Source organism: Hydractinia symbiolongicarpus, chromosome 14 (genome assembly GCF_029227915.1).
Source record: "Hydractinia symbiolongicarpus strain clone_291-10 chromosome 14, HSymV2.1, whole genome shotgun sequence".
NCBI lineage: Eukaryota > Metazoa > Cnidaria > Hydrozoa > Anthoathecata > Hydractiniidae > Hydractinia > Hydractinia symbiolongicarpus.
The window spans coordinates 11,926,567-11,947,902 of record NC_079888.1 but is presented as its reverse complement, the minus strand read 5'-3'; the positions used below and the strand labels follow the sequence as shown (position 1 = coordinate 11,947,902).

The 21,336-nt window shown below is 33.7% G+C and overlaps 1 protein-coding gene across 4 annotated transcripts in view; it reads right to left on the bottom strand.

Moving 5' to 3' along the window:
• Positions 1–11,716: 11,716 nt before the first annotated feature.
• LOC130625378 (uncharacterized) overlaps positions 11,717–21,336 on the bottom strand; it is a 31,496-nt gene continuing 21,876 nt past the window's right edge. For all 4 annotated transcript variants that reach the window (XM_057440459.1, XM_057440461.1, XM_057440460.1 and 1 more), the window contains 6 exons: positions 16,467–16,597; positions 15,649–15,698; positions 15,215–15,384; positions 14,957–15,106; positions 14,409–14,517; positions 11,717–12,912 (listed from right to left, as the gene is read on the bottom strand). In XM_057440459.1, the coding sequence (XP_057296442.1) occupies positions 12,768–12,912; positions 14,409–14,517; positions 14,957–15,106; positions 15,215–15,384; positions 15,649–15,698; positions 16,467–16,597 (755 nt within the window). In that variant the 3' untranslated portion in view covers positions 11,717–12,767. The remainder of the gene's footprint in view (positions 12,913–14,408; positions 14,518–14,956; positions 15,107–15,214; positions 15,385–15,648; positions 15,699–16,466; positions 16,598–21,336) is intronic.

Sequence of the window (21,336 nt, the reverse complement as noted above, 5' to 3'; positions counted from 1 at the left end):
AAATACTCTCTCTAATAACTCGTCGCATAAAATTCAAATATAACATTGATCGAAATGATAAAGACAAAGAATGCAAACCTGCAGTTGTCTCTACTGTAGAGGTAGTTATGGATGGAAGAAAATGTTCTAAAATAATAAACAAGAATAAAGTAAATATGTCAAACCTTCATGTGTCATGGTATCTATATTTTTGAGAAATGTCTAGCGCAATGACCATCATCTTGAATTTTTTTTTAAAGATGTATATATGAACACGTGTAACTCCAGCGTCCAAGTTTTACTTCAATTTCTCAGACAATGTACTCTATAGGTAAAGTTTAAAAGAAATTACTACGCACACGACCCTTTTTTAATACAAAAAAAAAATCATTACATACTAATTTTTCCCTTATTAAAAGTTGGGTTTAAAGAGCGTTAGGTTATTATTGTAAAATGATATAATCATACCTTGCCATTGCATGCAATATCTTGCAGGACAATATTCATTTTCAAATACAATTGGTGAAAATTGATAGACAAAAAATGATGAGCAGTTTTTAATCCAGACGAGCTGCTTGACGTCACAACTACACATCTTGTTTCTTTCTGTAGGATTTTTTCGCTTTTGAATACAGACATAAGAAGGCGTAAGAAGACTCTCTTTCAGCGGATGCTCTCCAAGTAACCAAGTAAGTCCAGTGGATCCACAATTTAAACCAGATCGATCTAATTCATCTGTCTTACATCTTTCTTTCATTTTTAAGTTTTGATGGTTTTTAGAGATAAATCGAACAGCACGTAGATACTTGTCATCACACTGGAATAATCTATCCATTGATGCTTTCCAAAGTCTTGAATCGTCAATGATGGTCTCATAATTGGTGCAAAGGTCAGATATGGTGGAAGCGGTTGTTGTCGCTTCAATTGTTGTTGTTTCAGCTGCTTTTTCTGTTGTTGCAATGGTGGATGATGCTTTAGTGCTGGGTGATGCTTTAGTGCTGGATGATGTTATAGTGCTGGGTGATGTTTTAGTGCTGGGTGATGTTTTAGTGCTCACTGTTACTACTGTTTTAGTTGTCGTTGTTGCATTTTCAAAAACGTTTTTCGTTGTTGACTGCGACGAATTTTTCCCAACTGTAGTTGTTGGATCCACTGTGGTAGTTGCAGGTATTGCTGTTGTTGAAGGATGTTTCAAGACTGTTAAAAAGGAAACATGTTTAAAAATCATGTTTTTTATGTTGACTTCTGCCTCATTGAGCATTAAACAGTTAGTTCTAGGTGTCACATCTCTAAAACGTCTGCTGTGTATCTAATTAAGTAATATGCTGTAACTTGACAGCTTTCTTAATCCTTCCCAAATTGCAAATTTATTTCTACGTCAACCCTTTTTAGCAGTATCTCCAATAACACCCCCATGGCAAGCACATGACTGGCCTTTTTGACATTTTGCTGGACAAAATTAACGTATTGAATTAAGTAATACATTTTTTGATTCCAAATTCCATTGGCCGAAAGTTTTTTATCGTTCCTGGTAATCGTGATGCTGATGCTGCTTAAAGTTTCATTTATAGAGGAGTGCAGTTAAATATAAAACAACTGACCTTCAGTATGAGGAACAGTACAAGCTCTTGCACCACATACAGGAAAGATATCATTTCGTTTGTAGATGTAATACTTGCCACAGTTAATAACCTGAAGTTTTACAGACGTTTGACACTTGCAATTTGACGGTAGGGAGAAACAAAACTCCCTGTTTACAATCACTAAAAAACATGTTGAGAGACAATGGAAAAAACTTCAAAATAGAAAATGCTAAGACTTTTTCAGGAGGAGCATGTGATGCACACGCACACACATACGCGCAAATCGATTACACCATGCTATTCAGATAGTACACGCAAAATGCTAAATTTTATAAGAAGTTGGCCAATGCAGCACACTTGAAAGCACGCCAAAACACTTGTGCACACGTGGCAAGGTCAAAAGACTGAGTGCTCTTCAATTAATATTTTGTACAATCAATATTATGGTTTCTTAGACATAGCCAAAGCTCTGCTAATTACTTACCTTGCTCTTTCACAGGATGACCTTTAACCAGCCAGCCTTTATAGTATCCCCCGCATGGAAACGCCCCCGCCAAACTACTATTCACTGAACAAGTGTCAAGAAGTTTAGCAGACTGGTTAAATACAGAATCTTGGTAATAAAACCGCGTCCAGTTCATACCAAATTTTATATCTTTGCAGAGTACTGATTGGTTCGACTGGGAAGGGAAACTTTTCCACAGTCTATTTGTATCTATTACCGTATCGTAGTTTTGGCATTCCTCTCGCACTTTGGGCTCTAAAAGTACAACTATTTTTCACAAGGTGGACAACACATGTAATTTTTTAGATTTTGGCCCTAGCATTCTGCTTCTGAGATTAAAATATCTCATATATGACAATATCGCAATTTAAGGTAGCAGTAACTATTTTAAAAATCGGAATTTTTTTTTTACATAATTTGTAAAGAAAGGTTATTTTCAGACTATATCCATATTTTTTCTGTTATAACGCACTTGTAACGAATTTATAGCTATAATACGATTCTTTCACCAAGAATATTCAACCTCAACAATTCCTGAGATGAGATTTCTTTTAAAAGAAACAAAAGGCTATTGTGAGAAAAATATAAAAAAACAAAAGTTTTGATACGAACAACCCAAGGTTTGTTTTAAAACAGAAGTCGATGTAAAATCATAAGTTTGTAAAAAGTTGAAGCTCGTGAAAGCTACTTATTTTCTTCTTTATTGCATATTAATGAAATGAATGAATGAATAAATGAGTATATCTGCTGACTCAGCAAATTAAAAAAATAAACAAAACTGTTTCTATGTGCAAAGTTCGTATTGATAATACACTGACTGAAAAACGAATCTGTTTGAACGGCTAAAAAAGGGTTACTGCCACCTTAACAAACTTTACCATACGTAAGAAAACTTTACTTCACCCACATAAAATTACTAGAGTGCAATAGGTAAAAAATAGTTGTTTGTGAGATATGTTACACATCTTGTTCATGAAAAAACTATAAATATATAGAGAAAAGTTTTTCTTACTAGGTTTCTCATTCTCCACTACGCAAAATCTGGCTTTTATCTGTGGCAAATAGTAAACAAAAAATTCTCCACAATTTCGCACCATTATTTCTTGTTTTGCACCAAAGAAAGGCTGGTATGTGCAAACTGTCGGCGATAAAAAACTTATTTTGCATTGAATGGGACGTAATGGTAATGGGACGTTACGCGCTTTAAGATCTAAGTGCCGGTAAGAGAAATTTTGAGCTTGGATTCGGACTTGACCTAAAAAAAATGTAAAAATGCTGCTTATAAAAATGTATTATAGTAATAAAGAAAGAGCCGTCATACGTGAAACCAACAGGGTCAATATAATGTATACAATTCAAAGCATTGAAAACGCCCTTAGTTTAAAGCTTACTTGTATGAAAGAGTTTCAAAAGTATTTTTTTTTAAAATCTTGATTGTTTGTTAAGATTTTGGTCCTAGAAAGAAGTCCCACTAATTATTGCATGAAATGCTATCGAGTGAGGTGTTGTATTTAGTGTTGGCCAAAGCATAAAGAACTAGTTTTTTGCCGTTCAGTTGGGCGTTATCAAGATTTTACATAAATTTCAATATTTAACTACTATAATTATGCTCAATAACAGCAAATACAGTCAGCGCTCGTTATCTCGACTACCCGTTATCTCGAACTTTCCTTATCTCGACCTATTTTTACGGTCCCTTGAGTACATTTTATCACGTTATCATCACAAAAAAAAATTCGATTAGAAAAACATTCGAACGTTCGAATTTCTCAAACTTTCTCAAAATCAAGATTTCGAATGTTTACAATTTTCTGTTCGTTTACACATCATGTCTGGGATAAAGCGTAAGCTCAAGGTAAAAAGGAAGGTGTGACACAGAAAGATGTGGCAGCTAAGTTAAGGGTACCAAGAAACACCATATCTACATGGGTAAAAATAAGGACAAGTATTTTGCTGCTTTCAAAAAATCTTCTAATAAACGACGAAAAAAAAGAGAAGGCGCCAACAAAGACAGAGGACAGAATATCTACTAAAAAGCAAAGTAGCGTTTTGAATTTTCTTGAATGATTAAATACATGCAGTAATAATTGATTCTTCTGATTAATATTCCATCCCTGACCAAGTTTAAGGTGGTTCCCCTAGAAAAATTTCTAAATTTGAAGAATTGTCATTTAGCTGTTTTCTGACAGCAAATTCATTTTGGAATACCGTGGCAAGTAGTGCTTATGACAAATTTAGGTTTTTCTTGCGCATTCTGCCACTTTTTCCAACCAACCGCAAATATAAGTGCATAGCGACGCCCATAGTAACCATTATCGCATTTTTAGACAGCTTTCTTGCCCCTCGGTCGATGTCTAATTCCTTGCAATAGCTAGATTATACTTTGGGGCCACCTAAGACAATATATGACAGTTCTGAATATTAAATGCGGTGTTCCACAAGCATTCAGAAAGCTGTCTTAACGACGCACCCTCCGAAGTGAACTCGTGAGAGTTTACTCGTCATCAATTACACTTAAGACTTCTTCACCAAATACCTAAGAGCCTTAGGTATTTGGTGCTTTACAGGTCGAAATCGTTCACCTTTTGTCCATCCACAAGTCAAGAATGTTCATAAAATATTCTTTAAACAAGTTTCTTTGCCGTTTAAGTTCGGAATCCACGAACAAGAATTCTCAAAATCGAAGCACCCACGCTTTACAATTTCTTCTGAGGATGCAGGCATTAGTACCACCTAGTGTTTAAATGAAACCGATTTGCAAATCAAAGTTTTGTCTTTCAGTTATTTTGTCGAAATATTGCCTGTTTCGCCCTGTTTTAGCTTTTCTGTCGTCCAAAAAATACCGCATCAGTTCTCTAAGACGAGTCAGCCTTGCGAAAATGCGCTTCACTCAATCCATACACGTGACCCTTGAGGAACAATTGGTTATTTGTTATTTGGTTAGGCGTCGAGCAGCAAAATGTCATATTTTGCCTATACCTCTCCTAGCAACGGGTAACTATGGCAACCAATTAGTGAAATTTTTGACCTAATTTTGTCGTACATACTATGATATCCTCATCAAGTATCTTCAGAAAAGACAATCCTCTGCGATATAGTTTTTTTCTAGGGTCACCGCCTTAAAAATTTAAATATTTTTTTAATGTGTCCCTGATATTGACAAACTTTCCTTATCTCGACGTTTTTCACGATCCACGCTCCTTATCTCAACCATCCACTATCTCGAACTTTCGTTATCTCGACCTTTTTCACCGTTCCCGTGGAAGGTCAAGATAACGAGCGTCTACTGTATATGCTTTAGAGCTGATGACGTCAAAATTTGGCATAATTAGTGAATTATATCTCCAAAACCAATAAAGATTTTCAAAGAATAAAAAGATTCCTAGATAAAAATCTTTCATACGAGCTCAACTTGTTCTTTTTCGCGGAAGGTAGGTTTTAAGCCACGGGGACACGGGATAATTTTTCAGGCGATGGTAACAAATTTAATTTTGTTACTACTACTATGTTGCTGGTAACGTTTTTTTGTTACATACAGCAATCTTTTGTTCCCGGTAACAAGATACAAAATCAAATCGTTTTGATTTTGCACCTTGTCACTGGCAACAAAAATAATGTTACGGTAACAAAAAAATTGTTGTGAGCAACAAAAAGCTTCTCTGGCGACACAAGTTACATTTTTTTAGGCGATAGTAATTAGCATAAATTTGTTCTATCGCCTGAAAATATTGTCTCTTGTCCTGTGGCTTTGAAGTAAAAATTTTTAATATTTAGGTCCTATTTATTTTCATATCAACATTACAAAATGAGTTCTCAAATATATTTTTGTCCTTTCATTCTTAATATCTTAAAGATGCTTGTCTTTGCTGCACATGGACCTTTTGCGTCATTCCATTTCAAATCGAATTTAAATTAGTGGCATTGACACCTGCAATCTCGGGTTTTACTTTTTTTTCATAAGGAAAGAATCTTTAGAACTGTCCCAAATATTAGCTCCCAACTTTTTACAGATCCTAAGATATATACACACACGCTGTTTTCAGCATAAAATTTTTCGCTCTGATCAAATTCTTATATTTCTTGCACCAGCTTTTGCTATAGATCTGTAACTATCCACTAATTATTAAGGTGAGGAATAATGTCAAGATTAGCACAGAAAGAGAATATCTTGTCAATTAACACAAAAATTAGGGAAATTAGTCAACCTTTTCTAACGAATCCTTCGACCACTGTTTTCTGCATAGATCCCACGACTTTGAAATTCTCTCCAGATAATCATGTCTTGTATTTTCCCGCTCCAAAAAAACCTTCCCAATTTTTTTGAAAAACTTATAAAAAAGTATAAGGTTTTAGGAGTTGAAATTTGGTGACTTTTCATCATTTTTAGTTAGCTTCAGTTTTGGTACATTTTTGTCTATAATTATCCTTAACAACAGTTCCAAAGTCATACTAGCCGTTTTATGCTTCTATCAAGTAATTTTACACATTTGAAATGTTTACAACCGTTTTTCTTATCACAAAGTTTATGCTCCACTATTTTACACCTTTTTTAGGGTTTGGAAATATAAGATGACGTCATCTTAACCTGAATGACGTCATCCAAAATTTTATTTATCTCAATTTCTTAATTCGCTAACGAACATTCGCTCTAAGTTATGTGGCAATATAATGTGCAATAATTTTACTATTTTAATAAAATACTAACCATCTTCAACTTGCGGGTGGACTCCTGATAAAACATATAGACTCTCAAAATACATCATTGGTACTTTACCAACACTGCCATCACTGTATATGGTTTCAGTAAATCGCAAAACTCCTTCTGAGCCACACGGCCTCCATTTCATGTCCTACAAAACCAAGAAGAACCAGATGAGTACATCCATCTACTATAGTTGCGCACTGACAGGCAGTCTGGAGAAATGGTAAATCTATTTCTTAAAGACTTTTTTATAAGCATACAGAGATATTGCTTAGAAAATATTGTGTGTATAAAAAAGAGTGTATACAGGTTATCACATTTCTTTAATAAGAATTTGATTGGCAAATACTAATTAGCTGTTGTCTTGAATTGACACTTGCTAAATATAATAAACATTGCCAGAAACTACCATGAATTCTTCACAAGCAACTATATTTTATGCAAATTACAGTCTTTCGATTACATGCAGCTTTCACAAAGATATCTGGGTTATGTGTGTTACTTTGAATGACAACATAAACTTAAAGCACAACAAGATATTGTTATTCTTTCTATCATATTTTGAGCCAAAAAACGAATTTTCTAAACAACTCTAACAACCCGAAAAAAGGAATGTGTTTATCCTACAATTTTCTGCATTTTAATGGCCTAAAAATGATAGGTTTTCATGTGCAGCCACACAATGCTTAATAGATAAGGATTAAATGACAATAATACAGCTATGAGGATACCATATTTCCTACAAAAAAATATAAGAAAGATGAAGCTCTTTTGGATTCTTTACTCAGTCAGAAACTATGGTGAGAGCATAGGTTAGTTAGGACAAAAACTTCTCTTCTTAGCTATGGTTAAACGTGGTGTGTGCAACTGTAAAAAACTTTAAAAAAATAAAGCTTACTGTTTCTATCTCTTTAACTTCGTTGATTTCCAGCAGTCTTGCTTTTCTGCCATGAGTTGTTGGAGGTTTGAATCTAAACCATCCACTTTTTCTGTTCAACTCACTAGCAATTCTTTTAGTATCAAGGTGGTGGAATGCATTAGTAATAAGTTGATGATTATTTGGCATACATTCATATGGAACATCTCCACAGTGTGCGGCTACGTATGAATAACATATTAAAAAGAACAGAATTTTTAATCGAAGCAAAGAATTGCACAAACTAACTTGTTTTCTAGAAGTTGTTAAACTTTTGGTATATGACCTGTTTGTGTTCCATAAAAGTAGTAATTTGCAAAATTTTTAACTATTTTCTTATACGCTTTATTGTCTTTGTAAAAAAAAATTATCAGGCTGATTATTTGCATACCATGAGTCTGAACGCCGGCAAATTTGTTTACAAGTATTTCCAAGAAATGTTATGCATCCCTTGTACGCATGCGCAAATTAAAGGCTTCTTTGATCCCAAGCAAAACGATGTCTTATCAGATTTTATCCAGAATAAGAAACAAGAAAATTGGGTCCAGCCAAGTTTTCATTTTTTTGCATGTTAAGTTAAAATTCTTTTTATTGTACCCTTAAATTTCAAGCGTTATTTCACACTAACTCTACATTTTGTCTTCGGTTTAGCAACCGTCACAATTTTTTGGGACCAAGTATATGTTTCACGATAACTAATTCTTTCAGAAAGAGAAAACCATTAAAATGTTAACCTGAGTATTTTTTTTATTTTGTTGCTACTTTTCAGCTTTTATTGTTAACAAATAAGTGTAACAACTAAACGCTTCTTAAGATGTTTCAAAGTAAAGTTTAAAAGTGAACGGTCTTCTCAGTAGAAACTTTTTTTAAAAAACGACCACACATGATCTTTCCGACAACTAAATTTGGGTTGCAGTAACTTTTTTAAATATCCTAGCCAAACTATGAATGCCATTGAGGTTGACATCAAAAGTAGAGCAAGTAAAAATCGATCTACTTTAAAGTATGTGTCAACACTTGCAGAGACTTCTGTTTACATTTCCCCTTCTTTTTGACAGTGTTTACATACCTTCTTTCAAAAGTCATTCGCGGCTTGTGAGTAATGTATTTCCATTAGGTGTGGAATTTTTATTACTGTTTCCAAATTAAGTACATAATAACAAGTTTCAAGGTTTAGAAGGCCTAAGAATTTTTTTTTGAAGGAAGTCAAAACTTGGACCTGGAGCTAATTCACTGTGTTATATCATTTTTTTGTTATTAGTATTATTATTTGTTACAAGCTCGTGAGCTTGTATTAAAACGCAAATGTGTCCTACAAGAATGGAAATTTTTGCCTCTCTGAGCACCGACACGGGAGTCGCCGTGTGTTCGAATCTCATCTTGGTAACTATTTTTACTTTTTTTTTCTTTTTCCCTTTTTAAAAGATAAGACAAGTGTTCAAAACACTTGTTTAACTAACTAGTAAAGAAAGGTGTTTCCACCAAACTTTTTAAAAGTGAATGTAGGCAGAATTAACTGAATTAATGAATTTCGCAAATTTTGGGGTTTGTGGGTTTGTGGTCTTTCTTCTTCCTGTCAGTCGGTTCACCCAAGACGGACCCATCGAAAATTAAAAGTTCGAGGAATTTTCCGTTCAGGAAGGTCTCACAAATCAATTTTGAAAAATAAGTGTGTCACAAATATTATTGCGTATCTGAATAGTAAAATATGTCGTGTCTAACTTCGTAACAAAAATCCCAATTTGATAGACAGCTTTTTGTAAACTTTATTCGCGAGGTTGTTTGCGTATATCATACGTCTTGTTTGTTTTAAATAAAGAATCCCACGTTTTGTATTTTTTTTTTCGTTAAATATAAAAATTAAAGGCAAAAAAAAAATTTAAAAAATTGGACCGAGTCATCATATCAGAGCACGTAAAATGTTTTCATCAAAATCTCTTTCTCCAAGGTTAGTTAATTGAAGATGTAATTCCATACCCACTAAAGCACATTTTATGTCAAATATGGCATACTGTCGGTTTCCTCTTTCTCAGGCTTTTTAATTTTTTTCAGGGTTGTGAAGGCACTGCGAGTGAGGAAGACCTCAAAAAAATGAAGCTTATGTGGAGGACGCCTTGTTACCCAATCTAGCAAGTAAGCTTTAACTATGGTGGAGCCTCATACAATGGTAAATTATTAGCTTCCCTTCCCCTCTCCCAAATAAATGGAGTGCCTGCTGATGCCTTGTTTTATATTGAAACAACCCATATTATAAACCCTAAGGAGCCCAGGGATATTTGCGATTAAATTGATTTACGTAATACAAATTTTAATTTTTAGGCAAATAAAAATCGGAACGCAAACAATGAAGGCCGGGATTACATTTACATAACTCCTTCTTTGTACGTAATTTATATTAGGTAGCAGAAAACTTTCTTGTTGGCAACGATGTTGCAAATTGTTTTCCTTGACTGTGGTGAAACAAAGGAACTTTTCGAAATTAACAGATGGTCTTGTAGTTTCGAAGAGTACAGATTTAATATACCAAAACATTTAATCCCTTTCCTATTCTCTTGTCTGGTAGTTTAAGTAATTACATTCAAACCAATCAGAAAGATCTGAACACGCACATCAATATTTTTGCATGCGAATCCCTCACGCGAAGGTATGGAAAAACAAGATGTAAAAATGTAATCCCTGTAAAAATGCAGCCCAAAAATATACAAAGAAGTTGAAACAAGATATTACCTGAACATAGAAAACCAAGTACTGCAATTGCAAGGTATAACATCTAGAACAGAAACAAAGTAGAGTAAAAATCTCAAACGTTTTCCCTATTAATATTTTTAATTGCCTTTTCTCTGTGACCATATCCAACTATAAAACTGTTTTCTTTGCAGCAAAGTTATATCTGCCTCTTTTTATGAAAATACTACATCAAAAATATTTACCCTTGAAGTTAAACATACCTTTTAAGTCCTCTTTCTCCTCGTCTACAAGATATATTTAAAAGTGTTATTTGTGGCATTTATTTTTTGCAAATTAATAGATTGCGGAAATTATAATGGTTCATAACCATTATGGTTTTCATTTGTTCTTTTGTTCATGCCACATTTTGGTGATTACAAATAATATTGCGTCACTTTTCTAATGCTCGTAAATTACGTCGGCTGTCGATACTGTAACCAATTTGATCAAGATTCTTTATTGTATTTTAATTATGCAAAAGGTCTCACTAAGTCATTCGTCATTTTATATATGATGTCATATACAGGTGAAGCTGCGGACGTTAGAAGCATGGGAATTTGCCTATAAAACTGAAGGCTTCAGGAACCAGCAAGTGTAGGAGATTAAACAGCCGATTTAACAGGCTTGACGATGTAGACTGATTAAAATTTACTCAAATGTATAATGGCCGCCAGCAGGCAATTGCTCTGATTGAACTAAAATGATGAGATACAGGCAGATGTAATTTGTTTCTCTACTATCCCATAATACTGCTAAACACAATAACTTCAGGATGCGCACATATGGATGAGTAAAGCAGGAGTCAGGTACAAGAAAACTTGGTTCCTCTTTCCAATCTTATCCTCAGAGCTTCTGAGGTTTTTCTATTACATTTTCAAAGGTCGAATGAAAATCAACTTCGACCTTTTGGCTTTCAAATTGCTAAATACAAGCTTCTTTAATTGCAATAGAAATTCGACATTCCTCTTTCCACAAGGAAGTCGTTGTGAGCTCAGGTAACTAATTACATTTGAAGACATTTCTAAATTATGGTTATCCACAAATATGTGGAAAAATATATTTTTGTCATGTTGAAGTTGCTAAGTTACCTATGAGGTAAGGTGCAACAAAAACAGAAATTTTAATGAGAAAAAATTTTTTTTCAAGAATCTGATGACTAGAAAAACGGACAAAAACAGAAAACAGATTCTGAAGACTTAATTTTTCAGTTTGCAGGAGTTTATCCCGACTTTTTAGGATTTTTTTTAGAAGTAGATGCTACCCTGAGAATGCTACGCAAAGTTAACTCAGTGAATAGCATTAAATTCTTAGAAAAAGCAATTCTTTATCAAAATAACGATAATATTACAGCAAAGGTAAATATAAAATATAACAAATAGTACATTAAATATAACAAAAATATCATGTATACATATAACTCGTTTTACAGAGAACAAATAAAGACGTCTTTAAGACGTTTCTTTCGAACGAGATATAACTCGTCTTACGGAGACCAAATAAAGACGTCTTTAAGACGTTTCTTTCGAACGAGATATAACTCGTCTCACGGAGACCAAATAAAGACGTCTTTAAGACGTTTCTTTCGAACGAGATTTAACTGGTCTTACGAAGACCAAATAAAGACGTCTTTAAGACGTCTTTTTCTGGTCGAAAGACGTCCGAACCAGCCGGAGACGAGAAAAGACGTCTTTAAGACGCCTTTGTGTTTACTGGGTATAACAACTCCATTATTAACACTTATGTTAAAAAGTAAAATAATAATAATAGTAATAATAATAATTAAGAAAGCATATTTCAACACAGCAGCTGTCTCGCGAGAGGTTACATGTCCAATATGCTCAAAATATTAAAAATAAATTTTCAATACTAAAAGCAAATTTACCTTCTGATCTACTCTCGATAGAGAAAATGCGAAACACGTTTTGAACTATAAAAAAGAATTTGTAGCCTAACATTATTTTTTTAGTTGAATTCAATTTTGCAGGATTGCCCTTTTCTTAAAAACGAGGAAAAGCAAATATAAAAGTAAGAAGAATCAAGACTTTGTTTCGCTCAGAAAAAGGTTCCTTTCAACGTCATAACCCACCAGGGCACGATTTTGAAATTAAGGCACAATGTTAGAAAAAGAAAATAATGGGATTTTCAAGAAAGATGATATTGATTGACAGTAGTTATACTGACGTAAGGTTGTTATGAGATGTCTTCTGTTTTTAGTGGGAATTAAAAATAAAAAAAATCAAATATATGTGTGGCAAAACAAAAACGTGGTAGATATTGTTCCTGTTAGGGTGCTAATTCAAGTCTTCATTTTTCTATTCATCTGTGAATTCACATCGTCATATTTTAGTTCGGCAGTTACTTCACGTCTTCGTACTTCTGTTCAGCTGCTACATACATGTTTAGTCTGATGTTCTGCATCTCATTTGTTGAGTATTTATCAATAGCTGTTGACGTCATGTAATCATCATAGCCTCGCTTATCCAGATGACCAGTTTTGTAGCTAAAAAATAAAACCATTTAGAAACTCAAACTAACTGCAACGACTTGATTTTGAACGAAAGCAACAAAAGTTCCAAATAAATTTAGCAAGACACCTATCTACAAAATTTTTAGTTCCCATATCTCTCAGAACCTTAGATATTGACAATTACTCAAAACCACATGAAGTCCTTGTAATCAGGAAAATCTTCGCAAAGATTATCTTTATAACTTAAAACTCACAACACAACTTAATTCATTAAGAGCATTCTGCAATCCTTGCAATTCATTCTGCAAATCCAAAATTTTCGTATTTTACTACAAAATCTGAAAAATCGGATTTTCGGGCAACTTTTGGCCTTTTTTCGTGCGAATTATGTAAAATATATATTTGGCTACCTGAAATAAAAAAAAATTTATTGCTGCCATTTTGTTCTTTTTATGACATAGTGCCAAGTTTGATGCCACTTGGAAAAGTCTATCAAAAGTTGAGCATGGAGGGAGGGGATTCCGCCCTTCCTCCCAAATTTATAGGCCTCAAAATAGCTAAGGGTTAAGGGAATAACATTTTTTTTATTATTCTTAATAAAGTTTTTTTCAGTTTTTACCATTTGGAAAGAGATTCCCGGAAATATGTTTAGTGTTATCAGCTACAGGTGGGCGCAAACCGGGTAACATTTCGACCAACATTTCAACCAGTAAATCGCGCCAACATGTTGGTACGGTTACTTTACAATATTTTTTACAAACGACAAGCGGCCAACATTTCTACATGTTTATTCATTTTCTGTTTGACTGTCTTTCGATCGTTATTCGTTCGAAATGTCAAACGTTGGCCAACATGTTGGTGCCTAAAGTAAACCTGACTGACATGCCGCACGACATGCTGGGCAACATGTTGGTCAGCAAATTTTGGTCGAAATGTTGGGCAACATGTTGTTCTGCGGATTTTGGTCGAATGGTCGGCCCTACCTGGTTATAAGGTTTATCGATATTTTTTAGATCAATAAGCAAAATTTAAAAACGGCTTAAACTTTCTGCACCAAATCATTTGTAAGCATTCAGTGTGCCGAAAAATCTTGCTAAAGAAAAATATTTAGCCGACAAACTCGATGCTGAGAAGGTCCAATACATGATTGTTACAAGTGACAAGATATAAAAAAATAAAGTAAGAATAATAGCCGAAAAGATTCGACCTTACACACGGAGTGTATTCCCTGCTACAACAATACATTAACTGGATAAATACTTTCGGTGCTTCATTTCGCTTAATGGCGGTTCGCATCACAAATCAGTTTTCAATTAAATGAAATATCCGTTGTAGCGTAACATCTCGCCACTTGAGATAACATTGTAGCTTCCAGTAGGACAGCGCTATTTAAAAATCTACCATGCCCCGGGAGCACGTACTTGCAATCTTAATTATTGGTCAGAATAAGAATGCCAGCTACCCCCTTGCCTGGACCACATTACCTCCTTCCCTTTAAAGAAGAGGATACTATGCAAGTACATTCATACCTTTTAGATGTACCCAGGTGATGTATACATATAAAACCTGCCAGAATGACGATAACAACAACAGCGATGGCAAAAAGAACAGACACAATGATGATAGCGTTATTTGACCCTGAAGAAATAAAAACATCAATACTTTAAATTGCTCCATACAGCAGCTATTTCAGTGTGCAAAGCAGTTGATAAGATAAAAATAAATAAGATATTTTCCAATATTTGACATGAAATAGTTAACTGGTACTGCAGACGTCAAATAAATTGGATAGCTTATTAAATAATCTGAAGCAAAATGTCAACCATGGCTGCGAGCAAGGAACTTTGGTTAGATCATCAATACAAACATTTAAGCTAGGGCAAAACGTGTTTAACATTGTTTTTATCTGTCCCAAAATGACGATATATAAATATATTTTACGAATAATTTTGTTCAAACAATTAATCATGTTAAATTATGCATTTATAACGAATCGTGGACTCGCGTAATACTTCGTGCAATCTGCGGGATCTGTGAGGAATAGCCAAACTAAGGTGTACATAATATTCATACTTACATTTATGCTCAACTTCTCTGATTGTTTTAACACACTGGAAGCCATCTCCCTGATAACCAGTAGAACAGAGACAAGTGAATGTGAAACTGGATGGCTGGTTGAAACAAGCTGCATTCTTATCGCAACGTGTCTGTGCACAGAAGTCGAGGCCTAAAAAGTAATAACCCTAACAACAATAACAACAAAAATTAAAACAATAAAACTACAACAACAACAACAACAACATGTTGCGTTATTGGTTCCAAAAAATCTACATACTTCTAAAACTTGCAACAGAACTACTGTTAACAACTCCAGTAAATTGTTGACCACCATTGGATATGTCCAGCGTCTTGTTTGCAGCATTCTTCATAAGATTTTCCCTTACAGCAGTTACGTTTAACGCGTTATCAGAACTTAACGTATAATCGGCGATTAAACTACCAATTCTAAAACGTGAATATAGTCAGTGCTTTTTAATTTAAAAAAATTTTTACGGAGTGATGGTAATAAAGAAACTACTTTACAAAGAAAACATAATCATATTGTTGCTCTGAGTAGTTATTTAAATTTCAAACATTAAAATCCTGACAAATTATGATATTCCAACTATACTTCGTTATAGAGATTGATGGAAATTTATACTGAAGCGGAATTCTTTAAGCTTTGTTTAAAAGATACTCGGCGAACTCACAAGAGATTTTTTTGCATACCTGAGGGCGTTTACTTCGATATCTGACATATTGTGCAGTGCTTCTCTCAGCTAAATCATAAAAAAGTGTCATAAACAATCAAGAACTACCCATGCAACTTTTTATGTTAGGTTGAGAACTCGTGTCAATTTTTTAAAAGTTCATGCTTACACTATAATACATTGCTAAATAAAAAACGAAGTCTCTAGATATTCAAACTAGTCGACAAGCTTGTGGATTATCCACTCAGGCAGTAGAACAATGAAAAAACCGTTATTTTAAATTTAATGACGTCAGCAATGACCCCACGATAAACAATAAAATATTTTAAGAAACTTGTTCAGCCGTTGGCCCTATCGTGTACAGCTTGAAATACTGATTAGGAAAATGTAGAGAATCGTGTGCTTTTGACGAACGGGAGTGATGAACCCGTCTTTTCGAAACTGCTTCCGCTAGCTGGCATTACGTTAAAATGATATAGTAATTGACTTGTAAGATGTGAAAAATGTTCAAAGTTTAAAGATAATCCAACTCTTTCGGTTTCTTTTAACATTGTTTTATTTATGATTTACAGTATCTTAGGAGAGAAAAAATATTACAAACGTGAAAAAAATTGATTTTTTTTCTACTTTTTTTCAAAATAGACTTGTAGATAATAAAAAAACAGTTCAGAGGCTGCATGCACATGCTTTGTCGGTTCATATTTTACTTAGTCTGGAAGGCAAAACAAAGCAACACTGCAATCTGATTGGTTAATGTTCTAGTTATTCTTTTGCCTTTAATTTACCGTTCATACTTTAATAAAATTACCTCAAACAACGCAAACAAAGAAAACTTACGAGTTCAACTACAATGTTTTCCAATAATCTATAAGTGGTTGATGTTCGATCTGCAATGTTCCCTTGTGTAAGTGATGCTCCATTTAGCTTCGGATTGGTTATTTGCAATTTTCCTTGCATCGCAAAACGTCCTTGATAAATCAAAATAAAAGGCTAAATGCATTTATCACATATAGAATGTACTATGAAACATTCAGATTTAAAAAGAAGGCTTGGCAAATCTTTGATAGGCAATTATTTAACTTATATCAACGAAGTGTTTCCAGTTTACCAATTAGTATATAATAGGCTAGCTAGATTGCTCTGACTGAAAAAAGAAATATAAATTGGCGTTTAAAAATAAATACACCCATTAAAATTGGTAATTATTTAGACTAGGCAAAAATGTGGAGAGTTGAGGTTCGAGTGTTGGTTCAATTTCAAAGGCGCTCTAGTCTATATGTTTTAGAAAAATTTTAAAATAATATTTGAAATCACTTGTGCAGGTCAACTTGTCGAAAAAAATAGTCCCGTGTGCACAGACTTGTTAGAAGCAAACTTTCGATTGAAATGAATTCATTAGGTGGTAAATATGCAAAAAAAACATGGTGGCATTTTTGGACACGCCCCTAAGTGGAAACTGATGATGTCAGCAGTGTTACAGTCAGCAAAATAAAAGATTCAATATTTTTCAAACATTTTGATACCAATCAATAGATAATTTTAATTGGAACAAAAAAAAGTATAAAAACAATATGTTCAAAATGTACGGTTCTCAAGTTATAGTAGTTTTAAATTATGTAAAATACGGACCGGAAATTCGCGGACCAGTATCTTAAATCTGCAATAACTCGATAATGGCAGTTGATTAAAGCTTCAAACTTAGTATGTTGGTAGATCCTATCAATTTTTAGTGTGTGATACTTAAAATGTGACATAATGAATACCATAATGGCAGAATTCAACAAAAACACTGACGAGAAATTCACAGACCATTTCCTTAAATTTGCAATATTTTGTGAATAACAAAATAAACAATTAAAACTCAGTATGTTGGTTTATTTTAATAATCACTAGTATGTGGTACATAGATTATTACAGTATATAAATTCTGATATTTTAGAATTCATAAAAAAACAGACCAGAAATTGTCAGACCTGCTGTTCAAAATTGAAAAGCAATAAAAATATATTAAAAAATGTTGAATATCTAAAAATCATCATCATTTTCTTCACTGCTGTCCTCCTCATCTGTATAATAGTTGATTTTATCCGCGTCATCGTTTTCACATCCAACAAATTTGCACATGTCGGTATAATTCATTTGGTTTTTGTAACATTTACATCTTTTGAAACAGCGATTCGTTTTACAACCGCAAGAAGTTCAGGAAGTTCGTCTGTCTAAATTGAAACATAGCTATGATCGGCAATTTTCCAACCATAGTTTAAAGGCGAAGGTAGCACTTGCAATGGTTGTAAAGATCTTCTGAGAATCATAATGATGAAGTGACTGCGAAAGACTTTGTAATTAAGTGCTGCCATATTCGGAAGCAGTTTTTCAGCTTCAAGTTGCAATTTCAAAAACAGGTACCATCGAAGCTAAGGAATGGTCTTGATACTTTCTGGTCGCTTTTTACCACCATATGATATAACAATCTATCGCTATGATGTCATTTAAATCGAAGTACGTACATTTGCTTAATAACAGAAAGACAAGGACACAAACCTAGTTTCGACAGTGCAATCAATATATCATCATCAGCATCTAGAAACTGTTTTCACCAAAACGATCGTTATTTCCCACTAAACCTGCCCGTTTGGTCGCATCCAGTGAGGATGTGGAAACCTAACAGTGCGTTTTCTTTATTTGCACCAAAAGCTTCAAAGCAGTTCCAAAACAGAGATGTCACGTTATGTTTCACCTTTACCAGTGTGAAATACCAAGCACTGAGGTACAGATTGAAAGTGATGAATCAACAACAGAAAAACGTCAGTGTCTGGAGAATATACAATACAATCTGTAAATGGGTCAGATCTTGCTATGTCCCAACAGTGCAGAATTAACAGCGTATCAGCTTCTGCATGATCATGTTGCATCATCTCCATAGAGAGATGGTTGATATTCGTCTAGTGCTATAGGTAACAACATATTCCTGATTAATATCTTCTAGAACTGTAGCAATATAGTTGGCAAGATAGACTGTTAGGTCTTGCTTGATATCAATATGAGACAACAACTGTTTTAATGGAATATTTGCAATGTTAGTCATTTCTCCAATTTGGTAGCGAATCTTGTGTCCAGATGTACGTTTGGTTCGTGTACAAGCTTTCAATGATTCCTACATGTAGTGATCGAATATGAAATGAACAACAACTGACTTTTCTTCCTTTATTTGCACCATTTTCCCTGCCACTTTTGACTTCATCACCTTTCCTTGCAGTTTGAATGTCTTCAGTTTTCGTTTTTTCATAGATGACAAAATTAATTTTTCACCCTTCAACCTCTCATCGATAAACTCTTTGTACATGCTATCACCAATGACATTATTGTTTAAAACTTCGTTTGCAATGAAATCTGGTAGAACTGCTTTTGATACATCATTGGAAAAACAGTCGCTATCATCGAAATTCAAACTGAAAGGTTCCATTGTCTCGACTAACTTTTTGGTGTTTCCACACAGTCTAGTCAAGTGTGATACGGTAACTTGGTAGTGCTGTTTTCCTTTTACCAGTGGTTAGGTACAAATCATAAAATAGATCCAATATTGAATTCAGCACAGGTGCTGTCAAGCAGAAACGATATTATGCGTTAACATTCTGTGTTAAACCAATAAAAAACTTTCATATTTTTATTCTTTAAATTTTGTTTCAAGTTGTCCCAGGTTTTTTCATCTTTCAATTCCAAATCCAACATGTTAGCCAGATATAGTGGTGTCAATATAGCCTAATGAATTTGATCATGCGCAAAGAAGTATTTAACAAATGTGTTCAAGGAAGAAAGGTGGAGATTCCAAAGTCCCTGTCTTGATGAGCGTATGTAAAGAAGAAAGCATTCACACATGTCCATATAATTTCTTAAAAATTTACCTTGGTTAGTAGGGGAGTCACCAAAGCTCTGTAACTTTTCCAAGATTTTCGGATCTTCTATGATCTGAAATACTTGATCACTGTTGTTTTTTATCTTCTCAGTATTTTTCTAGTGTGACTAGGAAAACCGATAAGTGTTGTTGCATTTCATTAACATTTATAGAAATATCGTCATGTTTTTTGTACCAATCCATGAAATATATACGTGTCAGTGCTAGATACATTGTCATATGCGCTTTCACGCCTCTTTTCATATGCTTTCCTTCTAATATCTGTCCCATAGTAGTGCTACCATATAATCCTGCTTCCGTGAATATTTTATCCAGTTCGCTGCCATCAATGTATTTCCCCAAGACCTTCAACCTTGCAAATACAATGTGCAATTATATACTGTGTTAATCTATGCACCAAATACTAGTGATTATTAAAATCAACCAACATACTGAGTTTTAATTGTTTATTTTGTTATTCACAAAATAAGAAAATGATGATGCTTTTTAGATAACCAACATTTTTGAATACATTTTTATTGCTTTTCAATTTTGAACAGCAGGTCTGACAATTTCTGGTTTGTTTTTTTATGAATTCTAAAATATCAGAATTTATATACTGTAATAATCTATGCACCACATACTAGTGATTATTAAAATAAACCAACATACTGAGTTTAAAACTACAATGAATTGTCTATATTATAATGCACGTATACGTCTGTCCGTCCGTCCGTCTGTCTGTCACAGAAAATGGTAGCTTAGCTGGGACGGGCTAACCTGTGGATTTTTCCACGAGCTAATGACTAGTTATTCACAAAATATAGCAAATTTAAGGAAATGGTCTGTGAATTTCTCGTCAGTGTTTTTGTTGAATTGTGCCATTACGGTATTCATTATGTCACATTTTAAGTATCACACACTAGAAATTGATAGGATCTACCAACATACAAAGTATCAAGTTATTGCAGATTAAGGATACTGGTCCGCGAATTTCCGGTCCGTATTTTACATAATTTAAAACTACTATAACTTGACTGTACATTTTGAACATATTGTTTTTATACTTTTTTTGTTCCAATTAAAATTATCTATTGATTGGTATCAAAATGTTTGAAAAATATTGAATCTTTCATTTTGCTGACTGCAAAACTGCTGACATCATCAATTTTAACTTAGGGGGTGTCTAAAAATGCCACCATGGTTTTTTTGCATATTTACCACCTAATGAATGCATTATAATCAAAAGTTTGCTTCTAACAAGTCTGTGCACACGAGATGACAAGTTGACCCCCACTAAAATGCCTATTTTTAAATCAAAACGAAAAAATAGCACATTTCTATTATCAATGTCTAATGTGGGTGCTTATTTTGAGGGGATGTTTATTTAAATTTTGCAGAAAATCACGTGCAAAAGGAATACTTTTTGCTGTCATAGGTGCTTGATGAACTACAGCATGTAAAATATGCAACATTAGTGAAAAATAATAATAATGCCAATACATAAACAAAATTCAAAATTGTGATGTTTTTATTATTTGGGATCACATACTTTATTAGTTATGCTAATTTTCTTAAACAATATCAGAAGCAATTTGTGAATGCGTAATATACCTTAAAAATTTGCAATCTCCGCTGGGTATTATTTTTTAAATGGTCTCTCGTAAGAAAATAATGCTTACAAAAAAGTCGAACTTATTTTCATTATTTCCATGAGTCATGGTAACAGGTAATGTCATGAGTAAAAAATAAGTTTTTTTGGTTTTATTCTATATATTTTACCATAGTTTTTAAAAAAGGGAGAGATTTTAGGAA